Source organism: Haplochromis burtoni, unplaced genomic scaffold (assembly GCF_018398535.1).
Source record: "Haplochromis burtoni strain Fernald_Lab_line unplaced genomic scaffold, NCSU_Asbu1 Contig_1263, whole genome shotgun sequence".
Classification (NCBI taxonomy): Eukaryota; Metazoa; Chordata; class Actinopteri; order Cichliformes; family Cichlidae; genus Haplochromis; species Haplochromis burtoni.
The window spans coordinates 32704-48498 of record NW_024583624.1 but is presented as its reverse complement, the minus strand read 5'-3'; the positions used below and the strand labels follow the sequence as shown (position 1 = coordinate 48498).

At 38.3% G+C, this 15795-nt stretch overlaps 1 protein-coding gene across 1 annotated transcript; it reads right to left on the bottom strand.

Moving 5' to 3' along the window:
- Nucleotides 1-265: 265 nt before the first annotated feature.
- On the bottom strand, nt 266-14957 carry LOC102299588 (serine protease 53). Its single transcript, XM_042216782.1, is given in 11 exon segments — nt 266-351; nt 1921-2131; nt 2862-3001; nt 3082-3343; nt 3345-3384; nt 3762-3768; nt 8778-8972; nt 9608-9739; nt 9815-9929; nt 13886-13906; nt 14877-14957. Coding segments are annotated over 11 exon segments (1290 nt in total).
- Between the last annotated feature and the right edge of the window lie 838 nt (nt 14958-15795).

Here is a 15795-nt window from a genome sequence, read left to right as displayed (position 1 = left end):
CCCAATGTTCCTGTCCTACAGCAATTTACAGGGAACATGCCAAGTGAGCCCTTTAATAGTAACCTGGCAGAAGAAAATGTGACTAATGTTTAATGTTTTGTATCTCTGTATTAATCTTTCTGCTCTTCTATAGCCCATAAGAAAATAGTGTAGTACTGCAAATAAAATCAATTTCTCACCTTTGCACAAGAGAACGACGATCACAGAAAAACAGCACACAAACTGTTGGAGAGACATTGTTAAGTACACCAGTTTTAATTTGACTTCAAGTATTAAATATGGAAATCCTGGTGAACTCCACCCACGAGCTCATGCCTCCACACTTGTCCTTGCCCTCACTGACCACTGGACCTACATAAGCAACAAAAGACAAGGAACCAGGTCAAAAAAGTTGGGCTTGATGCTGTTGTGGAAGTTTCCATTTAATAAAGCCTGCAGACAAACGGTGAGTGGAAGCTAACCTCCTTTAATCAAAAAAGAACAAAAATCCAAGCTTGGTGAGAGGAGCCATTACGGGAAGAATGACAAGCAGAGTCTCTCCTGAACCCAGCAAAGTCCTGAGTTTAAATGCCTTCTACAGAAACAAAAAGCAGTACAATGCTGTTTTCACACATTTAGTCTTCCCCCAAAGAAAAGTTCACACACTCTTGTTACCTCTCACAGTGTTGAAGAGACAAAAGACTCTTCCTGTGGGAGATCAGATAAAATCACCCAGCTGTTTAAAGGCATGAATAAGGTGTGAGACATTGAGACATGCTAAAACCCAGTGGCACCAAAGCATTATACAATAAATAACAATGCGTTTACATGAGAACAAAGTTCATATTCAAAAGATGAATGGATAAGTGAACATGAATGAAATAATTACCCAGATTATTTTCCTGAGAAACACTTCCTTCAACCAGCAGGTGTGAATATGAGACCGTATCTATGTCATGACATGGAAAATCTATGGAGATAAAACATTAACTAAACTATAAAACCAAGGTAATGTTTTAATTATGACATCATTCAATACTTTGATTATTTTTAGGTATGATTATTTCATTTTCATTTTCTCATTTGAAAAGCTGCATATTGTAGATACATGCTCAATAAGGTGAACTATTTCTTCTGTCAAAAGGAAGGACTTACTGTAACATACGACTGTTGTTATGACGTGTTTTTTCAGGACTTAAGAAATGGGCTTGGATTTAGTCTAAATATTTGATGTTACATTATATAACCACTTTGATGCAAACTAATTTGTCTATTCTTGTGTGATGTCATGAATAGAATTTCTGAGAAAAATAATCTCGAATGCATTGCCATTCTGCAAAAGGAAAAACAAATAATATGATGTATGTTTGAAATGTTACACCCATTTAAAGTGTAGATGTATTGAGGCTTCATTCGTCCACAGCTGGCCCTGAACAGAATGTAATGTCTGTGAAGGTTCTCAGTCATCCAGGTTATCGTAGTCAAAGGAGCTTGCAAAGAAAAGCGTCTGGACTTCTTTAAGTTGCTTGAAGACGTTTCACCTCTCATCCGAGAAGCTTCTTCAGTTCTAAGGTCAAATGGTGGAGAGTCCCAGATATAAACCTAGTGGGAGTATCCCACTCACATCCTGGGCCATCTGACCTCAGGAATTCGCATGATAAGGTGGGGCCAGGTTTCACAATGAACCACCCGAAACCCTGGCTGATTGGGACCCACACCCAGTTTCACACCTTGGCTCAGGCGATTAGAGGATCATCAGGGGGTCCTTTTGTCCCTCTGTGGGGGGATACTCCCACTAGGTTTAATCTGGGACTCTCCACCATTTGACCTTAGAACTGAAGAAGCTTCTCGGATGAGAGGTGAAACGTCTTCAAGCAACTTAAAGAAGTCCAGACGCTTTTCTTTGCAAGGTAGGAGCAGTGGTTGAGATTGATGTGGGGCAGGTGAAGAATAAGTCATAGTCAAAGCCCGGGGAGGTGTAGGTAACAAAGCCTGGTGGTGTTCCGGTCACGGTGGCACTGATCCAGTTTTGGTACTGGGACACACGAGCGTAGACTCCTGTTCTACTAGGTAGGGTGCAGCCATCACCAAAACTCAGAACTCCACTCTGGATCTAGATACCTATATTATTTTTTGTCACAAGTGGTACCCCCTGAGTATTCCTGTAAAAAATGTGTAAGTTCTTAAAACAGACTTAGATCAGTTGAACATCTCATGGAACTTAATTTCTACTAAATGCATAAAATGGTTCTGGAGCTGTTCGTGTTAACCGTCAATCAGACACACATAACTTGTACTGATTAGTTATAGTATCATCCAACACTCTCACCTTCACATGATTAAATCGTTTTTAGTCACTAACAGAGAGTATCACAAAACTTTTTCAAGGTATTTGGTTTATAAAAGAAATGAAATAAATCTAAGTGAAATGATGTATGAATAAATGAACTTGAACAAATAAAGGCCTCTTTTTCACTCGTGCTCAGTGTGGACTCGACTCTACTCAGTTTTGGTCATTTTGTCGTACAGTTGATTGTGCATTGGGTCATTATAGCAATGGGGCCAAAAGTCCAGTGACATCATTTGTATACATCACGGCCAAAAAAACAACCAAAACACAACAATGGAGTATGGGAAGCTCATCTTGCAACTGGAAGGTTGGCAGTTTGATCCCCTGCTCTGTTTGTCTCGGTCATTGTGCCCTTGGGCAAGAGACTTCACCTATTGCGTGAAAACTGAGCTGAGTCAAGTAACTGCTAATGGAAAAGGGCTATAATGTTAATAATCATAAACACTACAGAAAAACAGTGAGTGGTTGAAAGCTGATACTCAATGCAGTCAATTAGGCTTTACATTACAAATAAGCACAAAGTGGTAGTCACCTGACATGAATCTTTTTTCAATCCAGCACAGATCAGGTTATCTGTTATTGCAACCAAGTTTTGTAAGTCACAATTGCACTCATTGTTTCCCACTATTGGTACATTCACCTCCTGCAGAGTCTCTGGGGTGGAACCACCACCTAATTGAGAAATTTTTAAAAAAAGAGCATTTTTACATGTATCACTAATATAAAAGAAAAATATATATTTTATAAATTACTTGATAGGTCACCAAAGCCAGTGACCCAGCTGCTGGTGCCATTGTAGAAAGTGCTGCCTGCTGAGGCTAAGCAGACTGGCTGAATGTAGTCTGTGAAATTCACAGGAGTCGACACCTGCAGGAGGCACATGTCATTCTCATATGTTAAAGCATTGTAGTCGGGATGGAAGATGATGTTTTCAAGTGTCACAGTAACTGCATTTGGAGTAATGAAGTGAGCAGCTGTCAGCACCCACTGGTCGGTGATTAGGGACCCTCCACAGGAAAAAAAAGCCAGCATTGGCTAAAGATGCCTTCCAGGGGCTTCATCTTCACCTCCTACGATTCTGCCATTTTTATTAGCCCTGCCACATGCTGACAGAAGAAGACACAAAAGTTCAATAGTGAATACGATGATCAGCCTGGAACTGTAAATTACTAATACCATTTACACTGTAAATTTCAAAAGATTATGAAGGGAAGCCGCAACTACTCAAAAAAAGCTTTTCATTGTTTTCGTTGCCATCTTGGCACATATGTAGCTCAGACAACAACAGGTGTGGGTTTAAATAAAAATAAAATAAAAGACCCAGCCAAAATTGTTTTCTTGCTGAAACAAATGAGTTACAGTAATGTTTGTTAACTGTATTTACAGCACATCTGAAATGGGGAATCGTGCAAAATTGTTCTTGGATGCTTACCAGGATGCTGTGAATGAACATCTGAAAATTGGAACACAAAGACCGATATATCAAACCAGTGGTATTGCACGTCATTACTACTGAAATTCTATTTAAACCCAACTAATGTGAAATTACCTCACTTTTTAAAGAAATTATGTAAGTAATTAGTACTTATTTAATTAGTATCATTAACTACTATTACTTACAAATTTAAAAGAGAAATTAGATAATGAAATAGAGGTGACAAGAGCAGAACTTAAAAATGTCAAAAAATTATCTTTCCTATCTTACAGAAATGTACAGGCAGGATACATTTCATAGTATCCAGAAATATATTTATATTTTTTAGAGTATAAAACTCTTTGATATCTGTAATTAAACTTTCCACACTTCATGTGAACTATGTCATAAGAAAAATGTTTAACAATGCAAATACAACTCAAACTTTTCTCTCACCTTTGCCAAAAAGATTGATCATCACAGATGTTTGATGAAAGCTCAAATGATTCACACATTCTTGGAAATACACACTGGGATTCATAGAAATTTTATGTAAGAGAAGAAACTATTCTAAAGGCTGTGGTTGGAGGTTGTTTTCTCCAGCCTGGAGGTGGATGTTGGTGTTACTATAAAATCTATCAACTTAACATGCATAATTTATGGCTTTAAAACATTAACTAGTATGCAAAATAAGTAAGCAAGTACGTTTTGATATTTTCATTTGTTTTTGTTTTTTTTTAGATTAAGGCAAAATAATTTCATTAAGGCTTGGCATGCTTGTAATACTGACAAACTCAATTGGTGCCACAAGTGAAAACAGCATACTGCACATACATACAGTCCCGTTAAAACGTTTAAGATCGCATGAAAAATGGCAAAAAAAAATCATATTTGCATGATTGTATCTAAATAAGATTCCAAGCAGAGCTTCAAAATGCAACAACAAGAAATGAGAGTGAGACAAAAAAAAATGTAAGCATGCAATTTCTTGAAAACAACCCTTAAACAGAAACAGGCTATGAATCCACATTTCTGCACAGATTTGGCGTGTTAAAGGCATGTGATCTTAAACTTTTGATCAGCTGTAAAACAGCCTGTTTCAGTTCAAGCATTCTTTTCAATAATTGCATGCTCAAAAAAATATTTTGTCGTCATTCCCATTTCTTCTTGTTGCATGTTGAAGCTCTACTTGGAACCTTATTAAGATCCAAATGCAAAATATGATTTTTTAGCTATTTTTTAAGTGGTCTTAAACTTTTGATCGGGACTGTACAACATTTGTTGTAAACTGCTTTCAAAACCTGTATTGATGAAAGACCAAATTATGGTGAAAAATCCACCATATACACGTTTTTACTTTTGGCTCTAACAGCGGGCCTTGGATCACAGCTGGACTGGCCATCGGATATACAGGGCATTTGCCAGGTGGGCCAATTGTGATTTTTCTTTTTCATGGGCCGATGTTTTTTGTTCTTTTTATAACAGTATAACAATGAAAGGTGGTGGATGAGCCAATTGGTCATGATTGACTCTGCGCTGGACCAATTACAGCTGAGGAGATCGAATGCACCCTCCCCCTTGCTTAGGTAACGGCTCTGAAAGCAATCTTATCAAGACAGACTATGGCTTTCTCTTTTTGTTTATCGCCCACTTTGCGCCAGAAAGAGGAAACCAGCGGATGTCGCGCTAAACAACAGCAGCATGTTTAAGCTTGATAGCTGTTGTTAGAATTTATTTAATATTAATTTCTAGTATCAGCTGGTGTTTGCTGGAGCCTGTTAGGATTGAAAATGTTTAATTTCTCTTACTAAAATAAGGGGATAAAATCATTTTCACACATTTACTGCAAATGTCCTCATTCGAGTTGGCAGTCAGTCTTTAAAGGTGAGAAGCTTCGTTCCGCGTGATTGTCCAGACTGATATATTGTAGTAAATAACTTAGAGTGCAGAAGGGTAATTGCAAACATGCTTACACACATAGATTATGATTATAATAAGTCAGAGAGATCCAAACATGATATTCTAAACCAGCTTTGGATCACTAGAAGAATAATAGAATAGAATAGAATAGAATAGAATAGAATAGAATAGAATTCAACTTTATTGTCATTGCACATGCACAGGTACAGGGCAACGAAATGCAGTTTGCATCCATCCAGAAGTGCTTTAGTGATATAGATATATTACAATATATATTAGCAATAATATAGATATGTGAGTATATTACAGAAATGGGTCTATTATGGTATGTTATAATGTACACGGTATGAAGTATGTTGTGAATATTCTATAACTATAAGTATGTACAGGCTGTAGTGAGTACAAGCTATGTACAGGATATGAACAGGATATAAATATGAAAAACTATACAGAATATGAAATAAATAACTTTACAGAAATCTGAGATATACAGCTATACAGAAATGGGAACTATGCAAGTTGTAAACAGTTGTTTACACAACTGAACACACTGAGATAAGACAGACCTTCAAAGTAAAACAGGAAACACATAACAGTCACACCTAACACAAAACACTGATAACATTGGATCGTAACAAGGGTTAAGCAATTTTGATAGGAAACTGCTTAATTTTAGAAATGTTTTTGCTCTTTTTTGCTCTATAAAATAGTTGTTTTCTTTTAGAATCATTCATCTTAGCAGTAGGATTTAAATACAGAAACCATTAACCCTTTAAGACCTACCATAGAACCAAGTCCGCCAGAGCTTATATTATATTTTTACATGCTGTGGAGCCATTTTTGGGAGCATTTCAAGTTGCTATACATCAATACAACCATTATAGCCCAGATTTTAATAATATGTATTCATTAAGTGCATAGTAATTACATAAATTGCAAAAAAGTGCAATAAACTACAAAAAAATTGAAAATCGTTTTTGCTTTTTTAACATATATTTCTAGTTAGAGAAATTTAAGAGGCTTATCCCTCAAAACTGTAAATACAAAAAAGTTGCACAAAATAGTTTCCCACCACAGGAAATTTATTTTGAGTGTCTTCATAGTTTTATTTTTGAAATACACCAATTTTTATATACTGCAGGAAAAACGAAAATAAATATTATACTGCAAATTTGCAAAAAAGCAGCATATGCATCAAAATAAACTATTTCCAGCAGTGCAATATGAGTCCTAAGCATCCCAGAAAAGACACAGAAAGTCATAAAGTCAAAGATAACTTTTAAAAACACCAGTATAGGCCCTGAGGCCCTGATGGTAAAAAAAACTACATTTCCGCGAAAATGACGTCACTTCCGGTTTCGGGCAGGTAATGGCGGACATGCAAAAGTTCGCGCTGACGTCTATTCCAACGTAGGAAGTGTTATGAACAGCTGATCGGATCGGCAAAGCGTGTTTCTGGAATATTATGTTTTTGTTGCTGCAAGTGCTTTTTATGCAGTTTTTGCAAAGCTATATGTGGAAGGAAACCGTGACCTAGGACAAGCTGATGGCATAAGATGTAAGTACAACTCCTCCAGTTTCATATGCAAAACAAATTATTGCGCTAGCTTACGTGGTTGCAGAGCTACCGGGATTTAAAAATAGTTACGCAAAACAGAGCGTGCCCGCTCTGACCGGCTCTAAAGGGCTAAGTTTGAGTGAAAATGTACATTTTTTGCATTCTCTGGTCAACTGACTCAGTGAATCAAATGACTCAAAAAACCCGATTCACTTTGTGAGTGACTCATTAAAACTTGATTCAGTAAAAATAATCAAATTTACCATCACTAGATTCCATTCACGCTCGCAGAAGGCCTTCAAAATAAAGGTAACCAGAGCCTGTTTTCTATCAACGAAATCTGCAAAATTTTGCATATAACAAATTAAATGTGAGCGGTGAGTAGTTGAAGTTCTCTCAGTCAAAATTGAATAGAAGTTGAATCAAAATTAATAAAGTGTTCACGTGATAAAATACATGTACAAACTTGGAACAAGTTTTTCTAAGGGTTAAAAGATATCAAAGGGTAAAAGAAAAACGCAATTAGTTCCCGGTACAAGCAACTTTAAAACATCTCCAAGATGAGGCTAGAAGTTGCAGTATGTTGCACCTAAATTCCACATTTAATTCAAAAGAACCTATGCAGCGTGGTACGGAAGAGGATTAGGGCCACTGGAAAAAGTGGGCACCTCTTTTTTTTCCCCGAATTCTGAGGTTAAAGTCAGAATTCTTTTTTCTCAGATTTTTTTTCCAGTGGCTTCTCTCTAACTAATCCTAAGTGTTAGGATGTGTGAAACTGGCAGTTGTCACTTTTGTAAAGGCAATATGAGTGCCAAAAGGTTCCGAAAGGCAACACATGTGATGTGATATCATCCAGATGATATTGATATTGATAGATGTTGACGCTAAATCACATACTGCATCTGAACAGCATGGCTTCATAACAGGAGAGTCCAGGAGCTTAACTAGCCTGATGGGAATTCAGGCTCTTTTAAGAAAGTCAGTTCTTATGGCTTGACTCACGAAAAAGAGCTTTATTGGCTCCCAAGCAGCTTTTCAAATTTTTGGATTCTTGATGTAAAATTATGTGTATAATGAATAATGTATGGCATATACATTGTAATAAATGTTTATTATTTATATGGCTTAGTATACTCAGCATTTAACAAAAAATACATTTTAGAATAACAAAAAAGATACCCATTTCAATTTGACAAGATCCAGTGTTTCATTGGAATGACGTGTTAACATTTCATCTCATTTCTTTAGATCTTTATATCATGATATATATTAGTGAAAACTCTTAATTTGTAAAGTAACTACAAACTCAAGCTCTAAGCTCCTCTAAGTTAAATTTCTAGTTAAAATTTGGAGTTAAATTCCTCCACTTCAAACAAGCACATAGAGCAACACAACAAGAACACAGAATGAAGTGAAGTGAGTGAAGTGGATCAAGTTTTTACCACTGCAAAACAAATCATCACATAAGGTGGTAGAGGGAGGAAAAGTGAAAGGAGTGTCATCTGTGGGGAAAGTTGTAGGAATAGCTGATGTTGGGCAGATGAAGTCTAAATCACTGTCAGGGCCCAGAGAGGTGTAGGTTACAAAGCCTGGTGGTGTCCCACTGACGGTGTTGTTGATCCACTTCTGGTACTGGGACACATGAGCGTAGACTCCAGGCTTCATAGGTTCAGCGCAGCCATAACCAAAACTCACAACTCCACTCTGAACCCAGACTAAGTCTTTCTTCGTCACAGGTGGTCCTCCCGAGTCTCCTTGTGAAAATTTTGTAAAAGGTTTTTAAGACGGATAGGTATTAATAAAATTTGGTCCTCTGTTGGGATAAACATCTTTTGGATCTTAAATGCATAAAATGAAGCCTGAGTTGTTTTCATCATAAGTTAATCAGACACATGTGGTTTTGTAAACCAGGTCTGTAACATAATGATTCATAATTCATAATATCTTCCAATTTTAAATGTGATAGAAAAAAATCTAAAGTGTTCTATGAAGACAAAACATTGGATTGAAAGTGACATATGACTGGCAGAAAAATTGCATTAATTATGAACTTACTGATTAGCTACAGTAACACTGCTAATTATAATTTATTTTGAAGCCAGTTTAGATTTAGCTCATTGGTGCAGGCCAACGAGCTAAATCCTTTTAGTAACATGATATCAACATAACATAGCATTGACAGAATTTTTTTTTTTGAAAATGAAACAGATTAATAATAAATGAGATTGAAGAAATCAAGACAGATCTTGATTTAAAATATCAGTAAATACGGATACAACAACAGAGAAACCATAATCCAAAGTTTTGCTAACAACAATATAAAATCTTCATGGTTGTCAATAGGCCCTTACATTACAAAAAAACAAAAAGTTGGTGGTCACCTGACATGAATCCTTCCCTCCCCCTTTCAGCCCAGCACAGATCATGTTCTCTGTAATCTCAGCAAAGCGTTTGCACTCGTAGTTTCCCACTATAGGGACATTCACCTCCTGCAGAGTCTCTGGGAAGGAACCGTCACCTAATTCAGAAATTTGAAAATTAAGCCTTTTTCACTTTTTCACTAACACTGTTTATTTTCTTTCTTTTAACTTACCAGTTTTATCTCCAAAGCCAGGGACCCAGCTGCTGGTCCCATTGTAGAAAGTGCTGTTTTCAGATGCTAGGCAGATCGGCTGAATGTAGTCTGTGAATTCCACAGGAGTAGATAGCTTTACGAGACAAATGTCATTGTCTTTTGTCGAGGCGTTATACTGAGGATGGCAGATGATATCTTTCAACGTCCGATCCACTTGATTCGGGTCTGGACCGGAAAGATAGTTGCGACCTAGATACACGATTGTGCTGTTGCAATCAGAACTTGGGAAAATAAGTTATGTTTAAGGCATTTTTATGTTGATTATTATCTTTGTTACCACAAATCAGACCAGTAAGAGATGATGATCACAGTGTCACTGAATATTTTTATTAAAAATCTGTATGTCTATTGTAGTCGACCAAAAAGAATTTCATGAGTGAGCGTTTCCTATTTATCCATTTAAAGGCTTTCTTCTTTGGTTTGTGTGTAAATTATTATTCTTACAGATCTATTAGGGTTTGTTTTTTTTTACTATATTTGGGTAAAGCCGGGTTTAGCAGAATCCCTATTTAAAGTCTTTAACATGAGCTAAGCTAATGGTCCACTGCCTGTCACTTCACATTTGATGGAAAGACATTTCATGTGTTTCTCATCTGACTCTGGCTGCTATTCAGTGTAGTCACAAATAGATCACAACATTACGATCAGAACACATTCATGTTTACATTATGCAGATATATGTTACTACCAACTGTGAAATGGATCTCAGTAGCATCATTAATATCAAAATGTAAACTTTGAATGTTAACTCACGGTGTAATGCAGTGAGCAGCTGTCAGTACCCACTAGTCAGTGATCAGGGATCCTCCACACAAACTTTCATCAATGAATAAAGTTGCCTGCCATGGCCAACTTCCTGGGGATGCATTTTCACCTCCCACAATTCTGCTGTTTTTCACAGCCCTGCCGCACTCTGACAGAAAAAGAAAAGAAAAGAGTTAAACACTGAGTACACCGATCAGCCACGACATTAAAAGCACTCAGAGGTACCGCCCTGCATTAGGATTGGCTCCTCTTTTACGTTTACATGTGGACGAGGAATACAGAGTTCGTCATGCAACGTCAAAGATATGTGCCTCGTCACGCTGTGCGCCACATTATTGTTTACATGCGATGAATTTCTACAGTGGCAGATAGAGACAAAATACTGTTACTGTTAATCTTACTATTTGCAGTTTTTACACACTTACATATAAACACGCAGTTACTGTCACTCCATTTAAAAAGGCAGAGGCATCATGCTGTAATTGTTTTATGTCTAGTTGTGTTTTTTTCGTCCTGTGTAATAATATTCAACATTGCTATCAATACATTTTTCAAAAAATGCCTCTCTGTGCAAAATGGGTTCAAAAACATAAACAGCTGTGGGATACTGTTTGTCCGTGATTTGGACCAGGAGCTCAAATTAAGCAGGATCAGCCTGATATTATTTGTATCCCACTAGAATGTGGGATATAAATAATATCCCACTAGAAAGAACTAACTACTCCAAAATTTCAGGAGTAGTTAGTCATTATAAGAAGTGTTTGTGAACTAAAAATCAAGAATGTGGGATATTGTTTGTCTGTGATGTGTAGAGCCCAGCGGGTGCTCCCGGAAAACCAAGTCTGCAGGGAAGACCTACCTTGGTACTTGGGCAGGTGAAGCCAAAGGGAAGATATGCTTCACCATATTTTCTAGTCTTTGGCTTTGAAGGAAGTTGATTTGGAAACATATTTGGCGATGCTTCCTCTCCTGCTTTGCGCTTGTGTGGGAGTGTGTCCAAGCACTGTGAGAATCATGTTCTTTGATTTCTCCAGTGCCTTCAACACTATTCTTCCCTCGGTTCTGAAGGACAAGCTGGTGAACTCTGGAGTGGACCCTCACCTCATTACCTGGATCCTGGACTACCTCACCGACCGACCACAGTATGTGAGGACTCAGGGCTGTGTGTCGGACAGGGTCGTCTGCAGTACGGGGGCCCCACAGGGAACGGTTCTGGCTCCGTTCCTCTTCACCATCTACACTGCAGACTTCTCCCACAATTCCACCCAGTGCTTCCTGCAGAAGTTCTCTGATGACTCTGCAATAGTCGGCCTCATCACTGATGGGGACGACAAGGAGTACAGAGGTCTGACCCAAGACTTTGTGGACTGGTGCCAGCTGAACTACCTCCAGATCAACGCCAGTAAAACCAAGGAGCTGGTGGTAGACTTCCGCAGGCACAAGCATTCTCCACTGCAACCACTGAACATCCAAGGTATGGACATTGAGGCTGTGGACAGCTACAGGTACCTTGGTGTTCATCTGAACAACAGACTGGACTGGACTCATAACTCAGACGCCCTCTACAGGAAAGGGCAGAGCAGGCTGTACCTGCTGCGGAGACTCAGGTCGTTTGGGGTGGAGGGCCCACTCCTGAAGACCTTCTATGACTCTGTGGTGGCTTCTGCTATCTTTTATGGTGTGGTCTGCTGGGGCGGCAGCATCTCTGCTGGGGACAGGAAGAGACTGAACAGGGTGATCCGAAGGGCCAGCTCTGTTCTTGGATGCCCTCTGGACCCAGTGGAGGTGGTGAGTGACAGGAGAATGGCGGCTAAGCTGTCATCCCTGTTGGACAACGTCTCCCACCCCATGCAGCAGACTGTGACAGCACTGAGCAGCTCCTTCAGTGGGAGACTGCGGCACCCACGGTGTGGGACGGAGAGATTTCGCAGGTCTTTCCTCCCCACTGCTGTCAGACTCCACAACAAAGACTTTAACTGAACAAACACACACATCCACACATGTGCAATAACACTAAGTGCAATAATCTTTTCTGGCATCGTTGTATTATACTCAGTTGTATATAGCATTCGTATTCTATTTTTATCTTATTGTATATTTTTATTCTGTTTTATTCTACTGTATATAGTATATTATTTTATTCTATTCTGTACAGCTGTGTACTGTATTTATTCTTATTGTATTCTAATTTTTGCGTCATAACTTTTGCACTGTCCACTTCCTGCTGTGACAAAACAAATTTCCCACGTGTGGGACTAATAAAGGTTATCTTATCTTATCTTATCTTATCTTATTCTGGTATTTAACCCTGACTTTGTATTAATCAGACGCCGATGGAGACATGGAGTCGACAGGCATTGGTCTATTTTGCTGAATTACTCCACGAATACAATTTTAAATGATTTTACCCTAAACAAAGTGCCTCCCATATTTATATTCCAATGGTAGGGTCAGAACTGGACATAAACATCATGAAAGCATGGATCTGTCCTGCCTTGCATCATTGGTTCAGGCTGCTAGTGATGCAATGGTGTTTGGGATGTTTTCTGGTTTCTCGAACATGACAGTGAGTTCACTGCACTCAAATGGCCTCCACAGTCACCAAATCTCAACCCAACAGAACACCTTTGGCATGTGGTGGAAGCATAGAGTCACATCAAGCATGTGCAGCTGATAAAGCTGCAGCAACTGTGTGATGTACATCAACATGGACCAAACTCTCTGAGGAATGTTTCTTGCACCTTGATGAATCTGTGCGATTAAGAATTAGGGCCGTTCTGAAGGCAAAAGGAGGTGAAATCTAATAATTCACTAAGTATATTTTAATTAAACTGCCTTTTTGTTTATGATTTTGTCAATATGAAGGTCATCTATAATATAGACCTGTAGAAGTAACACATGTAATACTTAGTATTCTCTTAGTAACTCTTAGTAATACATGCAGTAGGGTATTTGCAGACAAACATATCGGCTATGTGTGATGGCTTTGACCACAATGGAACTCTTTGTGAACGTATTGCAACATATTGCTGATTTTCTTTCATTAACAGTATCATTTCCTCTCAAAATTAACATATCACACCATTTAAAATGTGCTTGTTTTCACAATTCTTTCATAAGTGTTGAAGAGATTTTTTTTTCTTGTTGAAACACATGAGGGCAGTGTTGTTTATCGTCTTTATGCACAGTATAGCTTAGTGGAGTAAACAAAAAAGAATAAAGTTGAAGCTTATCAAATTTGTAAAATTGGTCTTGGATGCTTACCAGGCTGCTGAGAATGTCCATCTGAAAAGTGGAAAACAAAGATAAAAATGTTATGTATTATAGATCACGACTGGCATTTTTGAGCAGAAAGTAAATATGTGAAAGTTCAACTTAGATTTATGGTGTTGCTCATTATTCCAACTTCCAGAAATGTTTACATACAGAAAACATTATGGAAAAAACAGGTGCAGAGTCAATGTAGTTTTTAATTTTACATATATTTAAATTCAGTGTCTGATTTAATTTCCAGAGTTGATTTGTTCATTTGTGTTTAAATTTAATTAGTCTAAATTAATCAGAACTCAAACTAAGACCATTCTTTATTTTATTTTTTTTATTTATTTTTTCCAACTTCACAAAATTCTTTCAGTTTTTTTTTTCAAATTGTAGACGGCATTTTTATATTTAGGTTAGTAAAAGGCCTTTTCACATCTAGTTTTACTTTTTAATTTAGTTTCATTTAACTAATAATAATGTTGGTTGGTAATGCTGATCATCCAACCAGAACATTTTAAATTAAAATTTACCAAAATAACTGGTTTGTTCTTGTCATTCACACTATCTGCCCTGCCAGTCTACGCATACTGCTAATGATATAAACATTAGTTTCAACATTATAACAAGTGTTCAAATAATATTGTAGATATGCCACACATTTTTCATAAATACAACACTGGTTTACTGTTATTCACTAGTTATTAAAAATTATTAACTGCAAACAAAGTCTCAATGGAAATTTAACTTTGAAGTTATCCATTATTAACATAACTTAGGGTTAAATATGTTACTGACTTTAGCACTATTTTAACTGTACTGATTTTCCACTTGTGGATATGCATTAAAGTTTCAAAGAAAAGGCAAAAACCTAAAGAATCCCAAGTAACTAATCTCATTTTAACATATCACTGGTTTGATATTTAAATGATAATAGAAAACAAAACTAAAAGAAACATAGTTGGTTGCAAGGAATATGGTGATGATCAAAACTAACCGTGCCTTGATCTAGGTCAGGAGTCGGCAACCTGCGGCTCCGGAGCCGCATGTGGCTCTTTTGTCCAGATGGTGTAACCATGGGTACATCGCTATGAAAGAATAGCTCTGCAACAGATACATTGAGCTGTTAGCTGTTAGCATGCGGGGAGGCAGTCTGTGACTCTCTGTGGTCAGCAGACTGCAAACCCAATCTCTGAGAGCCCTTTTTATAATATCAGGGGACTATAATGACACATCGCTCGACTCCACACTGTTGACCTTCCAACCATACATACATTGGGTCGACAGGTCAGCTTTAAAGAAAAACATTAAAATGTACAACAGAATAGGGGAGTCGAGGAGAAAAATGATAACTCTATTCAGACTGAACTCCTGATAGGGGATCAGTGTGAGCATCCAGTCATGCGGAATGACTGCGCTGGTCCAGTCGACCTGCCGTCTACATTGGGTAGGGGGCAAGCAGCAGAGGCCTTTGGAATGGGGGACGGGGGTGAGTGCGTAACTCTGGTAAATGGTAAATGGCCTGTATTTGTATAGCGCTTTACTAGTCCCTAAGGACCCCAAAGCGCTTTACACAACCAGTCATCCACCCATTCACACACACATTCACACACTGGTGATGGCAAGCTACATTGTAGCCACAGCCACCCTGGGGCGCACTGACAGACGCGAGGCGCCACCAGGCCCTCTGACCACCACCAGTAGGCAACGGGTGAAGTGTCTTGCCCAAGGACACAACGACCGAGACTGTCCGAGCCGGGGCTCAAACCGGCAACCTTCCGATTACAAGGCGAACTCCCAACTCTTGAGCCACGATCGCCTGTACAGCCACGATCGCCCGAACTCTGTACGTGCATGCATGTGTGTATGTGTCCTGTGTTCAGCTTGACAGAGTGACCTTCCAACCAGTAAAGTGA